Source organism: Exophiala spinifera (genome assembly GCF_000836115.1).
Source record: "Exophiala spinifera strain CBS 89968 unplaced genomic scaffold supercont1.3, whole genome shotgun sequence".
NCBI lineage: Eukaryota > Fungi > Ascomycota > Eurotiomycetes > Chaetothyriales > Herpotrichiellaceae > Exophiala > Exophiala spinifera.
In genome coordinates this window covers 343,715-364,939 of record NW_015622515.1, presented here as the reverse complement: position 1 = coordinate 364,939, position 21,225 = coordinate 343,715, and the positions used below count along the sequence as shown (strand labels likewise).

At 53.0% G+C, this 21,225-nt stretch overlaps 10 protein-coding genes across 10 annotated transcripts; 4 read left to right on the top strand and 6 right to left on the bottom strand.

The window, feature by feature from the left end:
• Window positions 1–1,291: 1,291 nt before the first annotated feature.
• On the bottom strand, window positions 1,292–2,191 carry PV08_03861 (uncharacterized protein; the record flags this gene model as incomplete). Its single annotated transcript, XM_016378212.1, has 1 exon — window positions 1,292–2,191. The coding sequence occupies one exon, from the start codon at window positions 2,189–2,191 to the stop codon at window positions 1,292–1,294; it is 900 nt and encodes a 299-aa protein (XP_016236889.1).
• A 1,472-nt stretch (window positions 2,192–3,663) lies between these two features.
• PV08_03860 (uncharacterized protein) lies at window positions 3,664–4,391 on the bottom strand (the record flags this gene model as incomplete). Its single annotated transcript, XM_016378211.1, has 2 exons — window positions 3,664–4,166; window positions 4,226–4,391. The coding sequence occupies 2 exons, from the start codon at window positions 4,389–4,391 to the stop codon at window positions 3,664–3,666; spliced, it is 669 nt and encodes a 222-aa protein (XP_016236888.1).
• A 1,333-nt stretch (window positions 4,392–5,724) lies between these two features.
• PV08_03859 (uncharacterized protein) lies at window positions 5,725–7,077 on the bottom strand (the record flags this gene model as incomplete). The annotated part of the gene is made up of 2 exons (XM_016378210.1): window positions 5,725–6,948; window positions 7,000–7,077. The coding sequence occupies 2 exons, from the start codon at window positions 7,075–7,077 to the stop codon at window positions 5,725–5,727; spliced, it is 1,302 nt and encodes a 433-aa protein (XP_016236887.1).
• A 538-nt stretch (window positions 7,078–7,615) lies between these two features.
• PV08_03858 (uncharacterized protein) lies at window positions 7,616–9,106 on the bottom strand (the record flags this gene model as incomplete). Its single annotated transcript, XM_016378209.1, has 1 exon — window positions 7,616–9,106. One exon carries the CDS (start codon window positions 9,104–9,106, stop codon window positions 7,616–7,618), a length of 1,491 nt encoding a protein of 496 aa, XP_016236886.1.
• A 1,096-nt stretch (window positions 9,107–10,202) lies between these two features.
• On the top strand, window positions 10,203–12,699 carry PV08_03857 (uncharacterized protein; the record flags this gene model as incomplete). Its single annotated transcript, XM_016378208.1, has 2 exons — window positions 10,203–10,601; window positions 10,651–12,699. 2 exons carry the CDS (start codon window positions 10,203–10,205, stop codon window positions 12,697–12,699), a joined length of 2,448 nt encoding a protein of 815 aa, XP_016236885.1.
• A 706-nt stretch (window positions 12,700–13,405) lies between these two features.
• PV08_03856 (uncharacterized protein) lies at window positions 13,406–14,553 on the top strand (the record flags this gene model as incomplete). Its single annotated transcript, XM_016378207.1, has 3 exons — window positions 13,406–13,619; window positions 13,668–13,741; window positions 13,816–14,553. The coding sequence occupies 3 exons, from the start codon at window positions 13,406–13,408 to the stop codon at window positions 14,551–14,553; spliced, it is 1,026 nt and encodes a 341-aa protein (XP_016236884.1).
• Window positions 14,554–15,700: 1,147 nt separating this feature from the next.
• Window positions 15,701–16,290, bottom strand: PV08_03855 (uncharacterized protein; the record flags this gene model as incomplete). The annotated part of the gene is made up of 2 exons (XM_016378206.1): window positions 15,701–16,216; window positions 16,270–16,290. 2 exons carry the CDS (start codon window positions 16,288–16,290, stop codon window positions 15,701–15,703), a joined length of 537 nt encoding a protein of 178 aa, XP_016236883.1.
• Window positions 16,291–16,934: 644 nt separating this feature from the next.
• Window positions 16,935–17,901, bottom strand: PV08_03854 (uncharacterized protein; the record flags this gene model as incomplete). Its single annotated transcript, XM_016378205.1, has 3 exons — window positions 16,935–17,533; window positions 17,583–17,654; window positions 17,700–17,901. 3 exons carry the CDS (start codon window positions 17,899–17,901, stop codon window positions 16,935–16,937), a joined length of 873 nt encoding a protein of 290 aa, XP_016236882.1.
• A 946-nt stretch (window positions 17,902–18,847) lies between these two features.
• PV08_03853 (uncharacterized protein) lies at window positions 18,848–19,565 on the top strand (the record flags this gene model as incomplete). The annotated part of the gene is made up of 3 exons (XM_016378204.1): window positions 18,848–18,983; window positions 19,048–19,379; window positions 19,440–19,565. The coding sequence occupies 3 exons, from the start codon at window positions 18,848–18,850 to the stop codon at window positions 19,563–19,565; spliced, it is 594 nt and encodes a 197-aa protein (XP_016236881.1).
• Window positions 19,566–20,328: 763 nt separating this feature from the next.
• PV08_03852 (ribosomal protein L17) lies at window positions 20,329–21,173 on the top strand (the record flags this gene model as incomplete). The annotated part of the gene is made up of 2 exons (XM_016378203.1): window positions 20,329–20,538; window positions 20,700–21,173. The coding sequence occupies 2 exons, from the start codon at window positions 20,329–20,331 to the stop codon at window positions 21,171–21,173; spliced, it is 684 nt and encodes a 227-aa protein (XP_016236880.1).
• Between the last annotated feature and the right edge of the window lie 52 nt (window positions 21,174–21,225).

Here is a 21,225-nt window from a genome sequence, read left to right as displayed (position 1 = left end):
CGGCATCAGACGCGGGCGCGGTGTGATTGGTGCCTGGGTCAGGGCGGATCATTCTTTCCCCGACTGCCCGTTGAGCGTCCAGCCCTCTGCCATCGAAGCAGCAGGGAAGGCGCAGTCCAGTGGCTCGACTAGTGGCCCCGCCGGCTCTCAGTGGCTCTGGTGCCGGTGCCAGTGACTCCCACGGTTCAATCAGCCAGGGCGGATCTGCCACAATAGTCCCTGCCAGTGCCACTGCTAGTCGCTGCTCTAGCCTGCCCAAGCTGCAGTTGCAGTGCCATCTGCTAGTTCTCGCTTCTACTGTACCCAGGCTATGTATTGTATTATTGCTGTGCTCGTAAGGGGCCCCTTGTCAATGCCAGTTCCCTCTTACGATCGCGCAATTGATGGTCTGCCACACCCACTGCTCTCTTTGATCCCTTCCCTTCACCCGTAGAGGGTACAGAATTCTCTTTGTTCATCCTCCTCTCCCGCATTCCGTATACAGGACCACTCAGACGGTCAGAGCCTCAGACATGCCCTTCCGCCGTTCTCCTGCTAGCCTGCGAGTCCTCCACACCTCGGCGTCCCATCCACCATGTCCTGAACAGCCCTGGCGAATTAGCGCACTCTCAGCGTGCTCTAGTCTCATGTTAGCATGGTCAGCCATGCATGTCCGATCCACCCAGAAGAACCTTGCTGAATCATCGCGGCCCTGCAGGCCATTATTTCGCGGTGCCCGGACCTTCCCCAGCTTCCATTGACTCCCGGATGGCCACCTGGAATTATTGTACCAGGATGAACAGATGGCAAAACATGTGCCGCCTGCATAACGCTTCCTCCCTACACACATCCTCGGCGTTTTGTAAAGGGCTACGTAAGCTTCACATCAGCTACCGGCCGCTGTACTCGTCCCGTCAATCTGTGATATCAAGGTCGTACCATCGAGCCGTTGTGTTCTACAGTACATTCCTGTACTCCATGGATGGTCCAATCATCTTTTGGCCGGATGCAACCGGCCTTCATCGCCCGGCACCAGTATTGTACTCGTACTCCGTATCTTTCTTAATGTATTGCGACCCTGAGATAAGGCCTGCACAATCCATCGTAATGCACTATTTCTCACACCGGCTCGGCAGAAACATCATCTCAGCCTCGACCCATATCTGACTAAAGACTCGCTGATTATCCTTGCCACCTAAGAAAAGGACTTTGTTGGACTATACTCGTTAAGTGTATAGGCACCGACGACAGTGCTCTGTACAGTACTCGCTCTTCTGTAAGAACTCTGTGTAAATTCTATTTGAACGTTGGGTCAAGGAGGAATCTCTTTCCCATCCCAGTCCCAACACTTCCCTCGCCCATCTTCCTTCAAGTGGTTGACAACGACATCAATCAGTCTCTCCGCGCTGAATTCCGGACTGAACAATTTCTCCTTGGGCGTGCTCTGCCAAAACTCCTCACTCAGACTCGTCTTGACCGTCCCGGGATGAAGACCGACGCACATGGCGTTTTCCGCACTCTGCATCTTCAGGTAGATGTCTGTCGACTTGACGAACTGATTCAAGCCAGCTTTTGAAGCCCGATAGCTGTACCATCCACCCAGACGATTATCCCCGATCGATCCGACCCTGGCACTCATGAGCGCCAACACGGCCGAGCGTGGAAGAAGACGACGACTCCTCCTCCTCCGACCATCACCACCGCCACCACCCGTACCGTCGACACTGTCGTTCCCTCCGTCGTCGTCGTCGTCACCATCATGTTCGACAATGGTCGCCGATTTCCGCGGTAAGAATTGTGAAAAGTGCTTGACCAGCATCATTGGCGCGATCAGATTCATCTTCACCGTCTGCAACGCGGCGTCGTAGTCGACCTTGTCCGGAGCTTTCTCGGGGACCAGCATGCCGGGGATCACGAATGCGAGACGCAGATGCGCCGCCTTGTTTCGCGCTCGATCGTTGTATTCTTCCTTGCACTGCTGCGCCAGGCGCGCGATGGAAGACTCCGACAGGACGTCGCATTCGCGCACGTCGAGACGCGCCGCCTGGTCACCCGACACGTCCAGCGACGAGAGTATCTTCTCTTTCGTTTCGGACACGTTGGACCGCGCCGTCGCCACGACCGGGACGCTCGCAGGCAACGTCCGAAGGAGATGTCGCGTCAAGGCGAACCCGATGCCTCGTGACGACGGCGTGACCAGAGCCCAAGCCATGAAGGTACCTGGGTAGGTAGGTAGGTATGTATCCAACCCCCCCGAGCCCTGGCAAGGCAAGACTGCGGTTTTCTCTGTCAACGTTCAGCCCTTTGGCAACAGTCTCTTTTTTTTCATACACCAGCTACCGCGTCGATGGCACCAGGGTGTTTTGAATCTATCAGTAGGTTTGTAGAACGTAGAATGTACGAGGGTGTAGAATATCCTTTGACTTGTTTCCACCACCAATTGACTCTCTCATGACACGCTCTTATTTCATTTTTCACATGCCTTTGTATACACCCCCCCGGCGAAACGTCATTTCATTTGCCAACCCTTTTTCTGCCACAGATGTGGACCTCTGTGTGCGGGAGTGACGGCGGAATTTGGGTCATATGGAGTACAGGTGATGAGCACCCGTACCTTGTTGTAGACCGGGGGAGTTTTCGTGACACTTTTTGGGGGTCAGGGTCACTTTTCGTACATTTTTGACTCTTTGGGTCCGCTCCGTGCTTGCAAAATAAGTGTTTTGAATGCACTGCAGTGGGGAGGGGGAGCGGAGGGAAGTGGGAGGAGTCATGATGTCGACGATGCCCGAAGGGGTGGGGGGGGGAGAGAGAGAGAGAGAGATGATGATCTATGCGATCCTCGTGGCTCTTCTCTCCCGTTCTCGTACTCTGAACCAACTCTACCCTATTCTGTTCTACTCGTGCATTTTTTGCCCAACCGTCCGTAAGTACCAGCTTGTACCTACGCGTACTTTCTTGTAAGTGTGAGTTTGTCCCACGCACAAAACAAAAAAAGATCGATCGACAACGGTCTGGACGCCTCCTTTTTTTCCGGCAGCTACTGGCACTCGACGATCGATGCAGTATTCGTACACAGGTGCCAAACTAAGTACCCTGAACCCTGGTGCGAGTACAGGATAAGATACCGTAGCCGTTTACCTACCTACAGTACTACCTAAGGTATACGGCTGATCCAGTTGACGAACATCACCCAAGATATCATGACTGTATAAACCAGGACACAAACATCTAGCCTATGCACTAGGGATAGATAGACACCTCCCTACTCCAAGGTAGATAGACGGAGTAATCATACAAATTGCATTTCACCCCCCTTCGCGCTATCCTGCTATCTATCACGGCTACAAAATACTTGCACAAATCGCTTTCACAAATCTTTCAGCTGCCAAAAACACTAGACTCAACAAAACAATCGCCCAACTCTTCGACAATGAGAAGAACGCTCAAAGCTATCTGTCGTAAAGTCCGTGGAGCTCATCGTGGCTATCGTTGTACCCACATACCCTACACATCCATCATTTCAACCGTCTGTCACCCAACCTGTATCAAGTCGTCGTGCCGGTGTTCCAAGCAAGTCGCAAACGTCCAGCGCTGCTTGAGGGCAATCCTGATCTGCTTCCATCCCTTCGCATGCACCATACAAAAACCACTTGATCCAGGTCGAGTTTATCGAACTCGTCGGACTTAGATAGGCCCATATCCTCTCTTCTCATCGATCATTCTGTATCGCTCCTTCTCCTTGCGATCCTTGATCACACATAAAGCCGCAAGAAGTAGCATCATGTCGACCGCCACAAAACCGAAGAAAGTGGTGAAGACAATGTCGAGGAATCGACTGGCGAAGACCCCGAATGGGCTAACGCAGGGACCAAGGCTCGCGGCGGTTGCGGCGCTGGTACAGACATCGTCCTTGACGAAGAGCGCAGGGTTTGTGTATCCGCAGCACTGGAATTTTTGCTGGAGCATCGACTGAACATCGGCGCTCTGATTCATCCAGACCGGGGTGAGGTTCTTGTGGATTTCAAGCGTGGAGAACCAAATAACCAAGCCGATGATGAGGGTGAAGATCGCGGCGACAATGACTCCAGCAACGTGGACCTTGAGCCAAACCCGGTTCCGACGGTTAAAAAAGGCCGGGATGGAGATGAGGAAGGTGATAAACATGATGACTGAGTTGGCTTCGCTGGCTGCACTGGTGTTAGCGTAATGAAACCAAGGTTCCCGTGTCCAGACCGATGGTGCTCACCAGTTAAAGGGCAGTGGTCCAGAAGCAAGTTTGTTGCGATGCTGTCCACATTCATCTTGTTCTTGACGGCCTGCCGAGTGTACAACGGGATGAACAAGTGCAACGCGGCACATGCCAGGAAGGCAAGGTCGAAGCCGATAAAGACCAGGAGGATCTTGTTCGCCATAGTGATGACTCGGCTTCGACGTTCGGGCGGTTTAAGTGGGAGGTTGGGCTAGGGATCACGATGCAATCGTTGTTTTGTTAATCAAAGAGTGTGAGGGCGAGTCCTGCTCGAGATAGTGGATGGACGCTGTCGTTCTGCGGCGACCGGGCGCGCAGAAGGTCGGCGTATGGGCGAGTCGAGGGAGCACAGGGAGAGTGGTGAGGAGGACGGTGGTGACGGTGGTGATGATGAGGGAGAAGGAAGCCAAGAGAGAAGAGAAGAACAAGCGAGCAGGGGGGAAAAGACGAGGAAAGGCTCAGGGAGAGGCCACAGCGCGTGTCAGAAGAGCACGGTCGCTGCTCGTCGAGAAGTCGGCAATGTGACAAAGGGGCGCTTCAGTTTCTTGGGCGTCGTTTCAGAATTGCTCCACAGAGGACACGTCGACGATGGTCCAGAACCCTCACCTGACGAGTTTTGCATCAAGAAATATGCTCGAGGAATCGCCGTCGAGCTCCATCTTCGCATGGACTTGACGCTGGGAGAGCAATGGATGCGCATGATACGGAGTAGTAGAAGGATGAATTGCATGCGGCTGGCTTAAGCTGAAGTGCGAGTCATACAAGAGCCTGGATCACACGTGACCTCCGGTGCTTGTGCCAACGCCGACACGCTATATATAAACAGCCTATAACAGGTACGACACAGAGCCCTGCAAACTCGGAATATGTAGGACAAGCATGGAGTACTGGGTGACCGAGTCCAACATGGGCGTTACGAAGCACGTACGACCTCTAAAGTTCTAAGGCAGGTTTAGGCTGATATTGTATTGATAGGATTCCCCTGATTGCGGAACCTTCGCTCCCTACTGCACCAAATACATGAAGACCACTACTATTCCCTTGCCAACTCGTCACCCCCTGCAGCCAGTAGGATGCAGTCTCTTGTCGATATCCACCGTTCGAGATATCCTACTGGCTTCAGAGAAGGACGTGTGCGGCGTGGGCTGGACTAACGCCGCCTTTCCTCGAACCGTAGACGTCTTCCACGAGTAGCCGCCTCACACAAGTTTCTGCACATCACTCGACTGCGGGTGCGCATGTTCGGCCCAAGCATCAATATGCAGGCGCGTACGAAATGGCAGTGTCTGAGTTTGGTTCCTACAGTAGCATCCTGACTATCTATGAGCATTCTGTGATGACGAGGGCCTGAATGGTTTCAGCCAGCAATCCACGCGGCCAGCGGCATCTGATTCTCGCCATAAATCCCATTACACGTACAATACATCCCTTCGAGCAAACGCAGCCAAATGAGAACCCCAGACCCATTATTTCCGAATAATACATGTCTTCGTACATCAGTCGTCACGCAGACCCTCGCTAGCGTGATGCTCGAATCCATCCAATATTAATGACCTAGATCCATCGATTGCCTCAAAATTTGCTATGGGCCATTGAAGGTGCTCTTGCCAGGCTTCTGGCACCGATTCCTGCACCGACTCTAGAATGTATCTGGCCCATCCATTGATGAACCAAGTATCGTTTGGATCCTTGGCTTCTCCCCACGACATGATCACACAATAGTGCGCCAATATGACCATGGCTGCAGGCTGTTGTTCACCCAACAGCTCCAGAAACTTTGGCGGCAGATTGATGGGCCAGACGAAGGCCGTCAACAGCGTTGAATCGCCTCGGGCTCTCAAAACAGAAGCCTGTATGAAAGTGCTGAGTAACGAATGAATCGCAAGATCCAGAGCGTGTGCTGATTCCTTATCATGCTCTGGCAAGCTGCAGATGCGAAACAACTTGGTGATTTGATCGGTATCTTGGACCGTATAGGCCGCCGTGGTCTCATTGTGGGACAGCTCGTCGAGCAGAGGCTTCAAGAAACTGCATTGAATTGTTTCGGAGTGCATATTCAGGACAATATTCGCACCTCTCAGAAGGTAGAACCAGTGTACAACATTGGTGTTGAAGTCTTTTGGCTTGTCCTTGGCGCTGGAGGCGAATGCAAGCACGATGAGGAGACAGGAAAAGGCGAAGAGAGCATGGCAGTTGCTTTCGTCCACGTGTGCGAGGGTTTCTTGAAAGTCTTTGAGGCCGATGGTCTGATGCGTCGTACCGATTAAATCGTACTCTGCTTTCCTGTCGGGGTAGAGATAGCCCAGGTGAAATGCAGCGACGGCCAGAATACCGCGCAGAAGGAAATTGTGTTTGAAGCCCAGCTTGACGGCATGTTCCTGCCATAATGCTAGAGCTTCGGGGGTATGAGAATTAGCCAGATTGGGAGCCACCCAAGCCGTGAAATGATGCATGAGCCTCAGATCCGTGACATCCAGATCAGTAGTCTTTTTATTACTGACCAGATCAGGCTGTAGGAATGGATCAATCACATGCTGTGATAGCTTTCGTCTGGCTTCGCCGTCGGCGGATTCGGCTCGGTCGCCGCATCCTGTCTTGGGGCCGTTGACATGGCCGTTGGCAATGGTACTCGGTGACCTGCTAACACCTGGCGACTGTGAGAAGTCACAGAAGATCTGCCGCCGTTCGCAGTTGGAGCATATCGGATGTACTTCGTTGCACTATATCTCGCATAAGCCGGGGACGAGATGGAGTTGCCAAAGACCACGAACCTTGATTCGCCGCACTTTGCACTGGGAGCACCCGTTCTTGCTTTTGGTGTGCGACCGCCGTTGGTTCTTGGGCGGCATGAGAGACGTTGGTTAGCAGTAAGAGCCGAGCGCAATACGGGACGGAGCTACTCAAGCATATCTGTTGTAGGCGCAACAGGCTCGTATATCGTATTTCGCACAAGTTGACCGGGAGAATACTGGACAAGCGGCGTGGAACACACGTGTGAGCGAGTGGCAAGTGTCACCGCCAGTAACGTTGCAATGAAGTAGGCCAAAATCCCATCAGAGGACACGTTCAACGAGATAGGAATGCCTGGCTGTGACGGGCGCAAGTGATGAATAGTAATTCACGTTGTGTTGTGATTAGGCTGCACAATTTTCGTTGTTTGTCGGGTCCGAACAGCCCGTGGCCCAAGACAAACTTTGGGCAGGGGCCAATATAGTGACCCAACCCAGCTTCTTGCTCTTCCTCACAGTACAAAGGACTCGAGCGTCCTCACGAAAAGATATGTTTGATTCTACACCTGGACGTGGCGATACTGTCATACAACTACGATAAACTAAATATCGCTAGGTCCTTGACTCAGAACGCAGAACTTTCGCTCGATGCTACGGACTACCAGTTCCGAGGCCTTCGTGCTTTGTTTTCGCGTTGACGCTTTTCCTTCAGGACTGTGCGTCGTCTTGTCTTCCATGACCGGTTATTGTCGCCTCGATTCTCCCAGAACTTCTTCTCGAATTCGCTTTGTTTGCGGGAGAGCGTGACGCTAGGTCCCTTGCTCCTATCCTCCTGCTCATACGTAGCGGCCCGTTGGTCTGCCTCGACCTCGTCCACATCCTCGTCCTCATCACCTGGGAGGCCGGAACTTCCATAGCTGTTGAAGCGACTTGGATGTGCTGAGTCCGGGGTGGGAGCTGCACTTCGCAGGCCTCGAGTCCGAACATCCTGAGAGCTGAAGGGAGTCAAAGGCACAGCCATCTCATCTTCATCAACCCCGTCATCGTCACCCTCCGATTGGAAGAAAGAAAATGATGTTGCGACCTCCAATGATGGCTTCGCAACATCTTGGGAGGGTGGCTTGCTCGGTTTCTTGAAAAGGGCCTCAAGCGGATGAACTTCTGTACCAAGAGGTTCGGCTTGGTCTTTAGACACTCCCGTGGTATCTCCATCAGATACATGTTCTGACGTTTCGATATCAGAATCTGACTCGGACGATGAGCCAGAACTGCTTGTTTCGTCGTCGAGCTGATGGTCTGCTTGTGCATGTTCTTTGCTCTCATCGTAATCAGTAAGCGAATCATCCTCCGATCCCGAACTGGACGAAGTTGATGAAGCCGCTTTCTGGGTTATCTTGGATTTTGCAATAGTGGTCGCCGCTTGCTGTGCACGCCGCTGCCGTGATACTCGCTCGGCTTCCGGCTCTATTATCTGACCCTCTGAATCGGCCCAGCCTCGACCCTCGATATACTCCAAGTTGCTCGAAATCCCTAAACCAGCATTCTGCCTGAGGAAGGAGGGCTGTGCTGTAGACTTTTTAAACTCGTGGACCACATGTTCCCCTTCTTTCTGCTTTGACTTCGTTTTCTGCTTCTTCTCTTTTTCGACATTTTCCTTCTTGTTTGGAGGCACAATGGTGCGGAACAGTAACTCATCCTTGTCTGAGTATTTCGATTTTGAGGAGCTAGTTTTGCTCTTTTTGCTGGCCTTGGACAGGTTTGCCTCTGTCCAACCCCGTTTCACCTTGCGATCTGTAGGCAGCTCGTACCCATTGATTACATTGCGCTCCTTCTTGGACTTCTTCACTTTCTTTGCTGGCGCTTGTTTGGGTGCTTCCTCGGCGCTATCTTGCAAACGCAGGCGCTTCTTCGGCCGAGCTTCTTCAATCTTGATCTTCTTGCCCTTCAGTATGGCGCCGTTGACCTTCTTCTTGACCTTCTCAGCTTCCATTCTAGGGAGGTCTAGATAGCCGTAGTTGTTTTCGGGGAAAGTTTGGATAGTATGATAGGACACGTTCGAGACCAAGTCAATGACTTTAGGCCCGACGACGGCGGGGAGCAAGTCGGGGTTGAGAGGAGTGATGTGTAGTCGCATCGAAGCTGCCGTCATTTGGTCATGTACTAGTTGCGCCTCAACAGGCCAGCAGGTCGACAGACAAACTCATGATCTTGGAGCACTCATGCAAACGCAGGTCTCGTGTGGGTTGGCTTCGAATTTTCGTCGACGGCGGAGTTCCAGGCGGAGAGGGTTCAGAGGGTTCAGAGGGTTCTCTTGAGCGGGGGCCACAACCGGGCACAGGCTCGCCTGGTTGCCTACAATACTACGATAGGTAGCTTTAATGATAACTGCTAGGCTAGTGAGGCTTACTGGGCAAGGTTCCGGGGACAAAGGTACCTGGCCACAGGTGGGACGGCACCTACGGAGTACAGTGAGTACAAAAATCATCCCGCGCACGGATACTACGCGGGGCAAATCAACCCCTACCTTCCTTAACTACTGTACCTACCTACAGTATGTAGGTACCATACTCAGCAACGGGCCCGGCACTGGCGGCAGCATTATTTTCCAGTCGGCAGCCACAGACGAGCGACGCCTGAACCCAGTGGCCCACTGCACGTAATCTCAAGCACTAGCCACAGGGTTGCTGTATCGTTATCGTGTCGCATTCGACCTCACCACCACCACCACCTCCTCCTCCACCACATCTTTCGCCCTCCCAGCTGATCCATACCAAACCGCACTTATTATCCTCTAGCATCACCCTGCATACTTAAGGTTAATCCGGGTGCAGTAAGCTTGGCGGGCTGCCGCCGCCTGATCTTGTCTTGCGCATTACATTGCGTCTGTCGGGCATCGACTTCTATCCAAGGTGCTCGTCGAATATTGAGTTGGTCTGCTTGTTGTGTGAGCATCCCTCCACAAGACCAATCGATCTCATCCTCTTCCTCTTCCTCCGGGACGCAGTCTTCGTGTAGGCACCCCCTTCAACCTCGGTCGCTCAGCTCTGCCACTTGAATTCCCGAACAGTCAAGTCATCTGGACTCTGACTACGCCAAACATCCACGTATCCGAATCTTATTTACGGCCGACTTGAACACGACACGGTCAAAAACAAACCTGTGGCTGTACAATGTGGCGATGACTATGCAATAACGGTGTGGACAAGTAGTAGGAGGCTGAACCCACCCTCACCGGCACAGCCAGGATGGGTAATTCTCAGACAAAGGAAGCACGTGGGCAAGGCTCTACTGGCTCTCGGATCAATGACAGCTCGAGCTCTGCTTCACGGCAGGACGCACAGGCGAATGGCACTGAAATCCCAATCCGCCCGTATTCGTCTTCCAGACAAACACGTGCAGGTCGACACGACTTCTCGTTTCTCGGAATCGGCGGAAGCAGTGACCAAGATGCTTCGTCACTCGAAGCAAGGAGGGAAACGAAGGTTGAAAGAGAGGCAAGGAAGGCAGAGAAGGAGAGAGCTGCAAGACTCAAAGAACGTGAGCGCAGCATGAAAGAAGAAAACGTCGATGGCGGATATCTCGTCACACAGGGTGTTTACGTTGGCACAGAAGACTTTAACAAAGGAATTGTGCGCCAGCTCATGGTAAGTGTAGTTCGGAACAGACGGCATTTGCATACTGATCCAATCACAGATCGAACGCAGAATGGCGCCTTTCTGGAGAGGTTTGAATGATTTCTCGGAGTCCTGGGCAGAGCATCAACTCATGGCCGCTGCTCGTGGCATGGCAATTCCTCCAGCCGACGAGGTACCTCCGGAATTGGAGTACCAGTTAGCCAAAAGGATCACAGCCGATAGATCTACTCAATCTGCCCTGAAGAATCTTACAATACCAATCGGTGGTCGGTCGCAATCCTTTCAGTCAGATAGCTCGGGTCCGCTATCGCCCGCCATGAGCTCATTACCATTGCCATCTCCGAGTTCACCACCCCCGACAAGCGTGTCTGGAACCAATATCTTGAGCCGGACTCGGGCAAAAACTCTAGCATCCTTGACGACATCTTCTCGGGGCAATTCCCAGGCTGACATGACTCCAAGGGAGTTTCAGCTGCCTCCGGATCCGTTTGTCAACGGGCAACCGATCGAAGTATACCTCTACAAAGATGCGTCAGAGTGTCCAATTTGCTTCTTGTACTATCCTCCATATCTCAACACGACCAGATGCTGTGAGCAACCAATCTGCTCCGAATGTTTTGTGCAGATCAAAAGGCCAGACCCCCATCCTCCGGAACATGAGCAGCCAGATCCGAATGCACCACCGGTGTCTGATGCAGATCGTGAAGCTCAAGCAGAAGGCTTACTTGTCTCTGAGATAGCGACATGCCCATACTGCAAGACCCCAGACTTTGGTATTACATACACAGCGCCACCCTTCCGCAGAGGCCTTACTTATGGGGTTGGATCTCAGCCATACCAGGTTATGTCAGCAAGGTCTTCTCAAACTTCAATCTCCTCTGGAGCAGTATCTCCAGGCCCCGGTCGAAGACGGGGAACCTCACTGTCGGCCAATGCACCAGAAGTGATCACCACTGACAAAATTCGTCCAGATTGGGCGACTAAACTAGCAGCAGCTCGAGCTCATGCTGCCCGCCGCTCAGCAGCAGCTACTGCTCTTCATACTGCGGCCTATTTGATGAACGGCCAGAACGCCGACACCCGATCCTTTTCAGGCTTTAGCCGCCGAAACATGCTTAGGCGATCTACTCTTGAGAATGCCGACAGCAACACGAACTCGAGCTTGAGTGCTCTGGCAATACTTGCAGAACGCCATGCTGCTCGCCAGCAAGAAACTGGGAACGGTAACGGGCGCGAAAACTCGTCGTTACCTCCTCCACGAGGCAGTAGCTCTCGAAGAAGCCGAATGGATGACCTTGAGGACATGATGATGATGGAGGCCATAAGGTTAAGTCTGGCTTCTGAGGAAGAACGCCGGAAGAAAGAAGAAAAGGAGGCTCGCAAAGAATCGAAGCGCAAAGAAAAGGAGACCAAGAAGGCGGAAAAGGCTGCTCGGAAGAACAGTCTCCTCACACTACATTCCAACACCAGCAGCCCTGACGCTTCTAGCATGGAACGATCCCGCAGCAACTTGTCACTCGGTGCAGACGATGACTCCATCTTAGGCAAAGGCAAAGCCGTCGAGCGCAACGGTACTCCGCCCCAAGATGGCGCAAAGGGCGAAGACGAAATGCCACGGCCATCCTACATTCCAGCTTTGTCACTTTCGGGCACCAGTCAAGAATCTGTGGCTTCATCTATTCCCATCCCAACGGCATCCGAACCCTTCCGTCGGTCGCATCTTCGACAAATGTCGAATGCCTCGTCGGCTTCGTCGTCATTTGTCGAGCCAGGAACTGCAGCCACCTTCTCGGGTTCTGGGACGCCTCCACCGGGAAGCTTGGAACCCATGTTCAACTTCAGAAGCCTTGCCGCTATGATCGGCCAAGAGGAAAAGGGAGAAACCAGCAGCCATGTTGAACATGCCGAGTCACCTTCTCCACCCGAAGCTGAACATGTGCGAGGCCAGTCTCCACTGGCTAGTGAAATAGAACAACCCAATGTTGGGAATATGAGTCCATCCGGCTGCTCAGACTCTGAGTCCAGGAAAGGGACAGACGACGACTCCGGGGTCAAGAGGGAGAGCGGTGCGATTCAGACGTCTGCTCCCACCGTATCGGATGTATGAAAGTTGATGATCAGTTCTCTAAGGGTACTTGCACAGATATGTCAGGATATGATATGAGGCGTTCGGAACGATCCCCTAACACATCGCGGCGGTGAGAAAAGTGTACCAGTTGTTCTGGAACCCGTGACATCGGCTGCGAGCATAGAATGTTGGAACTTTGGGATGATGTACATGACGCAGGAGTAGACTGGTGTCCGTCTCTAACTCATCCTTCAAAGTCAGGGAACGGTATCTGTTTAGGAGGCTATATATGCCTCTGGCGGGCATTCTCGCAACTTTTCCGCAATATAGAGATTTTACATCTACACTTGTCCACCGTGATGGCATTGTCAGTGAGAAAATGTCTTTCTTACACGAGATATGATATGTTGGAGCTCGTGGGCCTCGTCCGAGCAAATGTGTCCATACTTGGCCATGATTGGCTCATTGCGACGCGACACTTGATCTCACAAAGGATGATTGCGTTGGCGACCAAAGCCACGACCTGCTACTTTCACTTGCTGTAATCTCAGACATCCAGTACCTTTGCCACTCGATACCCGTCGTGCAGAGTCTGGACTGTCGATCGAGAAAGTGTATCGACTGTGTGGTCAAGTTGCGCAAATGACGGACTGCCAGTAGCAATACCCCCGTAAAATCAGGCACTGTTTTCAGTCTTGCTCACTGCTGTCTCTCTTCAAGATCACGACTGCACGCACTATTCAAAATGGCTCCTGACCTCAATTCGATTCCACGATCACCCCGCAATGGTTCCAACCCTCAGAATCCCATCCCTTCCACATCGTCGCCGTCCGCCTCCAGACGAACGTCAACCCAGATGCCGCCTCCTCCCCTTCCACGAAGCGAAAGCAGTCTGCCCAGTTCTCCTCGACCAGCTCAAGCTACAATGATGGACAATACAGGCGTTGGGATTGGACCGGGTAGGTATACAGGCATTGATTATGATTACTGCCCTGACACTCGGCCAGGACCCATCAGGCATCCGAGACCATTGACAGCAGCAGAACTGCACCTGGAACTCGAAAAGGAGCAAGAGAGTATTGTACAGCTTCCCCTCACCCTACCTCTACACTAGGCAGTCCTGAATGAAATTGGGATGGCTAACGAGGACGTCAGGTCAACCGTCTCACCCGTGAGCTCTCCGCTCTGCGGGCACAAACTGCGTCAGTTGCTTCCACAACCTCCAGCACCTCGGACCACTTCTTCTCGTCCAGTGACCCATACACCTCGACTGGCACAGGTACAACAATCATACCGACGACCACGCGCCGGCACAGGAGTAGTTCCAACCTGTCCGCTCGATCTGCGAGAAGTATTCGCGACAACCTCGCTAATGCAGGACATACCAGTGTCTCTGGCGTTGCAGCCCCACGGGACCAGAGCAGTCGCCCGAGCATGGAACTAACGCGCGAACGTCCCGACATGAGCCGGCAGAATAGCATGAGCACCAGCGTATCGGGTCTGGGCATGGGGTTCAGGAGCAGCAGTATGACGGCGAGTCCACATCTGACGCAGCAGGGTGTTGCTGCGAACGTGAGCCCGTACGGTGCCAGTGGCTACCCTCACCGAAGCAGCGTGTCTAGCAATCAGGCTGGCGCCAGTGTTGCCGGCAGCGAAGGCACAGGGTACCCTCGTAGCCCCAGTACGAATACTGGTGCCGGAGCTAGCGCCGCTGCGGCCATGAGATATGAGGAAGCCGCTCTTCAACGTGCCGAGTTGGAGGCGGTGAAACGTGAGAACGAGATCCTGAGAGCGAGGGTCAAGGAGTTGGAAAAGAGTTTGAGCAAAGCCAACGAGGCGACGAGCGAGGCTGGTGCGGCTGCCGGAAGTACACCGACGCCATCGGCCCCCTGACGATGGAAGTGTTCACCTAGAGGGCGAGGCCATGATCGAAGGAAACGGCGCACCCAAGGGCGGATCTAATTGAGAACAAAGAATTTGACGAGAAAAATGAATATTGATCACGAAGAATTGGATGAATCGAGAGATGAGCTACGAACTGAATTGCGAATGGGACGTCGGCATTGGTATTCCAAATTGAAGAGAACACAAAAACAACACGAAAAAGAACATATCGGCAATTGGCACGCAAGGTGTTATGGTGCTTTTCGTACTGTTCGGCTGGGAGTTCTAGTCAAAACAAGCCGGGAGAACAAGGTCGTCTGATTGAGGACATCTCCCAAGGAGGACCTATGATTTTAAGATAGACTGAAAAATTGAAAAGGAGGTCGATCGTGCCATCATCAAGAGACTGTTGTGCTTCAAATATCTGCCCCAGTAAAAACAAGAAGACCTAGTGGTGATGTGCAGCTTCCACCACAAGAAGGGTCCGTTGTAAGAAAGATCTGGCATTATCCGTATGCCTTATGCCTTGGTAGATGCACACCAACAGTCTGTCCCTTATCTCGCCCTTCCACACTCAGTGCGAGCAATGCTCTCTTCGTTTACCATGTTGTGTGCCTTGGCCCTGTCCCTTCTATTCCTAAGGTGCCCCATCTTCCTGCCAGACGGGAAACAGCTTGGCTCGGAGAACATGACCGGTTCAGCGCCCGTGGATGTAAGAAGGTTGGCAGGGTGCGCGGATGGACGCCATGTGACCTCTGTTGGTGCTGTCAACCCGTCTGAGCTCAAGTTGGGCCCGTACGTCGTTTCAAGACCCGCCTCCACGCGAGGCAGTCTCACAGCGCATTGTATCATTTGCTGTCAGCTAGACTCGGATGTCTAGCGGCGCGTGTGCTCGTTCTCGGTCTGTATCTGTTCTACTTGGGAACCCCGGGTGCCCAAAGTCTCTCGGAGGTGCACGGATTTTGCGGTAGTGACGAGCTTCCGGCACGTAGAGATAGACGGATAGTTTAATTGTCGAGAGAATCCATCTATCTTCGTATAGTGAGCGGGTGGTCGTCTTTCTTTCAGTGCTCCAAAGAGGCATGGCGGATTTTGTCTCCAGCTTATTATTCCAACGAGAAATAAAGAGTCAAGAAGGGTTTGATTTCCCCTTCCCTCACTTCAGCTCCAGCAGCCTCGGCTCTCGCGTCGCTCTCTTTGCCTTCTCGCTTGCCTGCTCGCCGCTCTGGACCACTTTATCCTTCGCGTCTTTTGCGGCGGCTTTGCCTTCGCTCACGAGTTGGCTGACGTTCCGCTCGACTTCGGTGGCAGTGTCCTTGGCCCGGGTCTCGAGCTGTTGCGCAGCTTGACTTGAGCGGATCTTGGTCCAGGCCGCCGCGGCCGTGTCCTCCCACTGTGCGCGCTTGGCTGCCCAGTCAGTGGTCTGCAGGTTGCGCACAATCGTCTCGACCTCGCTGTTCCAGCGGTCCTTGAGCTCTTCGACCAGACCGGCTTTGCGCACTTCGTACGCCGGCGGGTCCGGCAGTGGAGGGAGCGGGTCAACGGCAGAGTTGAGCAGCGTCGCTTGTTGTCTGAGCAGTGTGCGCTGTGCGTGTCTGTTGGTCCGGTGCACGTATAAGGACATGTAGAGGATCGAGTACGTGAGGGTCATTCCGCCCAGCTTTTTGAAAGGCTGTTAGTTTTACAACGGGTAGAAGGTAGAAAGAGCAACATTGGAGGACTCACGAAGCCTGTTGTAAAGCCCATCTTTGCTCTAGGTGGGTAAAATCTGTAGGTTGAGGTCCGTTTTGTGCTGGTTTGGAGAACAATGCAGCTTGGTTAAATGCAGGAGGAGCTCAGGTCTAGGTCGACGAGGAAGTCGTAGCGGGACTGAAGGTGACTCGGAAGGTTGATCTAAATGTTTTATCAGTCGAGGAGAACGTGACTGGGCACGGGAGGAAGGAGTTCGTGCCCGAGAGGCGTCTATTGATAGCAGTTGCGGGCTCCTTGTATCCGGACAAAAAGAGAGCTTGAAGCATCGAAAAGTTTCCGGGTCCGCGCGCACGAATGCTCCGCCGGAGATTCTACGGTGGGACTGTGCAACGGGTTTGGAGACGATACTCGCCGTTGACGCCCTGGTCTCCTGGGTCCCTCACTCACGATCTGAGAATTCAATAAGGTTTGCGAGGGTTGATGAAAGATTGTGATTGCATCAGTGATCCAACTCACGGGTGCTACATAACCGTGTTGCCTTGCTACCTTTGTATCCTGGCTTCCAGAGAGAAGGTAATCCGCATCCTAGCTTTGGGTCTTACGAACGAACCTAAGGCACTCTTGCTCCATTGACCCGACAGTCACCATGGTAAGTGGGATCACTTTCCCCGAATCCAGCCTATGTTCCGCATTTTATCTCAAGTTCTGTTGCCTGGCATGTTGGAGAGCGCAATATCCTGGGTCGAGGCTCGTGATGTTGGAGCAGATCCTGCGAGATGTTCGTCCCATTTCACCGCTCTCACAGATGCTTCGTGTTCACGGAGACGCTTGTTCCGTGCAGAACGACGCCAGAAGGACAACCAAAGAAGACCTGCAATGAAACCTACTCCCACAACAACGCCAACTACAATGCCTGCAATGGCGCCTCCTGAGAGACCAGACGAGGACGATTTTGAACTCGCCGAAGGGGCCGGTGCCGTGGCACTCGCTCCTGCGGCAGTTCCTGAAGCGCTGGAGCTTGGCTCAGTGATGTTAAAGTCCTCAACTGTGGCATTGAAGCACGGGACCTGGTAAGTGAACTGGCTGGTCGGGACATAGGTTATGTCGGAGCAGGCATAAAACGTTTCATTCTTATCGGTGTCGAAGTCGGAGGTATACTTGATCTGGAGCGTGGCATTTGACCCGGCTTCGATGTCGGCAGGTGGGTTGGCAATCGGGAAGCATTGGTGTCCTTCGTCTAATTCTGGTATCCTCGTCGGAGCAATGATGGTTTCGAAGTCGTCGTTGGAAGTGGGGTCTATATCAGTTGTCAAATTCAGTCCTTATCATGCTCGGCTCTGCCTTACTATTGCTGTAAGATATGGCGACTTGGATCGACCAAGATTCATCTTGTGCTACAAGAGCAACTTGGCCATTGACTACAAGTTGTCAGAATAAGAGATGGAACAACCAAGATAACATACGGAGAGGAAACTCGGTCCTGTTTGCCACTCCCGATGCTGAACCACACGGCGCAGTGTTGTCTTGAGCAGCTCCCCATACACGGTCAGGTGGCCACATAAATGCAACTGGTCCCATCGTCTCGGAATACTCTTCGCCATGTTGCGCCTGGGCTAGGGCGATAATATATGTGCCCACAGAGAGGCAGTTCAACCCGAACTTCATACTGAAAAAATGATGTCGAAAGTACAGCGAAGTGTACAATTGAGCTTAGGTAAGGGGACAGCAATACTTCTAAACAGGCGGCGGGGATGTGTCTTGGGTGAGCCATCTTATACTTTCATTCAAGGCGGGTAGTCTATCACGAGGTGCGCCCACATGAAGAGCACAGTTCTTTGATGTTCCTGTCGATACGAACCCATGCCTGCCTGCCACTTCCGATGTCGCCTCGGCAGATTCAAACTCGAACCACTGTATGTCAAACACATTCTCGAGTGGTGTGAGTCGCAGCGTTTTCATTCGCTAGGGCCGTCTTGTCGCAGAGGGTTGGTCCACAGAAGCAGTAAGTACACCACCATGACCTCGTGAAGGTGGGAGGCCGTTCTCGGCATCTAATCTGATTAGATCCTGTCGCCTTGGCAATGGCTGTATTTCTTTTGCGCAGACAGAATAATTTATGACCGTCACCGCAACGCTTTGGGGAAGCGCGAAGGAAATACTGGCGTCAGACAGCGAAGAACACTCGATTAGATAAGATAATTCGCGCGTCTCCAAGACAAACCGGCCGATGCCAGGCCTTGACTATTGACACTGGCATGCTCCACCTCAAGAGCAAAATGCTTGCGGAGCGGCTCACAATACTGACTTTGCATACCTCGTGGCAACCGCCAGTACATACCGACAGTCAAGACCCGCGATGTGCTTCACACAAGTGGGCCCCCGGTTCGACTCATTGAGAGAATTGGACAGGCAACCTCCGGCAGAGGAGTGGTTCATGGGGAGCTTTGCTAGGGTGCTTGGGTCTTTTGGTCAACATTGACCGAGTATATGAAGCGGCGGGCGCTCTTCGTGGCCTTTTCTCATTTACAAGTCCTCGACATCAATTGTCCGGTCTCTCATAAGTGTCAAGTTTCCCTTTCCCTTCCATACACCGCCCCAAGATTCGTTCAAGATGCGTGCTTGCATGCTGGCCTTTGCGTTCTCCGCAGTCATGTACTCTGCCGCTGCCTTTGTATACCCAGAAGCCGTACCTCTGCATCGTCGACAAGCACCGGGAACGCCACAGTATGAGTGCCATGCCGATTGTGGTACGTGTTACCAGCTCGAGAATTGTCAGAAGACAGTTTAGAAACCAAGCTAATTGGCAGGCAGGAGGTGTAATCGTTGATGCTCGCACTCCAGGATATTGTGATTCGGCCAACTTCACGACCACGTTGGACGCTTGCCTTGACTGTGCGCTCCAATACGATATCTGGCAATATTATGGCGAAAGTGTCGCTGAAGCTGCCGAGGGCTGTGGCCTCGATGCAACCCCTGTTCCCGCCAACGCGACCGCGGCGACAACCGGCACCTCTTCTTCGGCTACGGCTTCTGGCTCCGAGACTGCGAGCTCATCTGCTGCGTCGGACACATCGGCAGGTTCCTCATCTGGCGCGTCGGAGACATCAGCAAGCCCTTCGACTGCTGCACCGAGCAGCTCTGAGGTATGGTATAACACAAACCAAGATCAGGGTATCTGCTGACTTTGGGTGTTTACCTATTAGACTGCCACAGCTGCGGCCTCCGGTGCTGCAGCGTCAGCAACCTCTGATAGTGCTGGAAGTCGTGCCCTCTGGACCGGTGGCCTAGCCATGATTCCGCTTGCTGCAGCAATGGCGGACTTTGTATAAAGGTGTGTCGAGAATCAAAGCTGAGACTGCCGTGCCCCTGCTAGACCGGGTCCATTTTGGAGGTGCTATCATTGTAACTTACAGACTGAGAACAGAACTGTTCCTATATAGGGATGGTTGATAACACAGAAAGAGAATATCAAGTCCACGAAGTTAGCAGCTGCCGTGATATGTATTTTTGGCATTCCATGCACCTCGAACTTGTTGCCTACCTGCGTCGGCGCGGCCAAGTTCTCCGTTATATTTTGATCTTTAGTCGAGTAACAGCCGTATTAAGAGGGTAGTTAGGAGATTGAGACATCGCAGAGCCGAAAATTAGCCACAGCAACGAGATAGAAGTATCCCTCAGTCTTCATACATGGCACGTACCCTCTGAGTGAAGGGAGAGAGTCCGGAATACGGCAGAGCAGGGGCCCAGCTTTGCCTTGGCGCCCAGACGAGGCTGATCTCCCAAGCCGATTGGCCGGAGAGAAAGTTGTCGCTGCATCGGACTTTGACCTTTCACCTACTAGCAAAACCACAACGAATAGAGCACTCAAAGGCGGCTCCTCTGGCTCGTAATCGTGGTTTACGCCGTATTCTAACCGCTTGAGACATATCAAGAACTGACTTACGAATCCCGACGATCCCTCCCGAATCGATTTTTGTCCATCTATCTGAATCCACTCAACGGGGTGGTCGACGCCTCGGAGCCCACTGCTCCCTCCGTCCTCAGCAGCTTCAAGTCCGGCCGGGAAGCTCGAGCTTGCACAGGTGATTGAACATGTCTTCCATAAAATACCGCCATCTGTCGCGGAATTCTGCGCACCGACGGGCGCTCCTCCGCAACCTCGTCACATCCCTCATCGCGAATGAATCCATATCCACGACGTACGCCAAAGCAAAGGAGGCCCAGCGCCTTGCTGAAAAGATGATCACGCTGGGCAAGAAAAACACAAACGCGGCTCGCCAGCGTGCCAAGTCTATATTCTTTGTACGTTTTCACGCACCCCAGTGCCACGGTCCCAATTCACCACCGGCGGCTGGTGGCTGCTGCTTCTTTCCTTTTTGATATTACTCGACAAACACGCAAACGCACAGGAGAGACAATGAATCACGTTACTGACTTGGTTTGAATTTGGTGTGTGCGCGCAGGAACCCGATCGACACATGGAGAAGCTGTTCGACACGCTGCGCAAACGCTACGAGCACCGACCGGGAGGCTACACGCGGCTCCTGCGCCAGGAGCCCGTCCGCGAAGACCAGGCGCCGTCGGCCATCCTGAGTCTCGTCGACGGACCCAGGGACATGCGGTTCAGCATGACTGCCAAAGCGATCGTGAGACAGCGCAAGGAGAACCTGCCGATGCACGAACTTACCGCGGTCAACATCCGCAAGGTCACGAGGTTCCGAGACGGGGGCGAAGAAGCCCTCGAGGAGGAGATCAAGAGGTTAGAGACGGCCATGGAGGAACAGAGTCTCGAGGAGAAAGAGGCCTTCGAGGAAGACGGCACCACGTACGAGTGGGTGAGGGGCGAGAAGAACAGGCGCACGGGCGTGAGGGCCGAAGAGAAGAAAGGTCCCGGAAGACTGAAGAGACAACCGGTCGGTGCGGATAAGATTGTCTGAGTTTTGTAGCTAGGGTAGACCTGGACATACGAGGTCGTGTATATTGTACCAT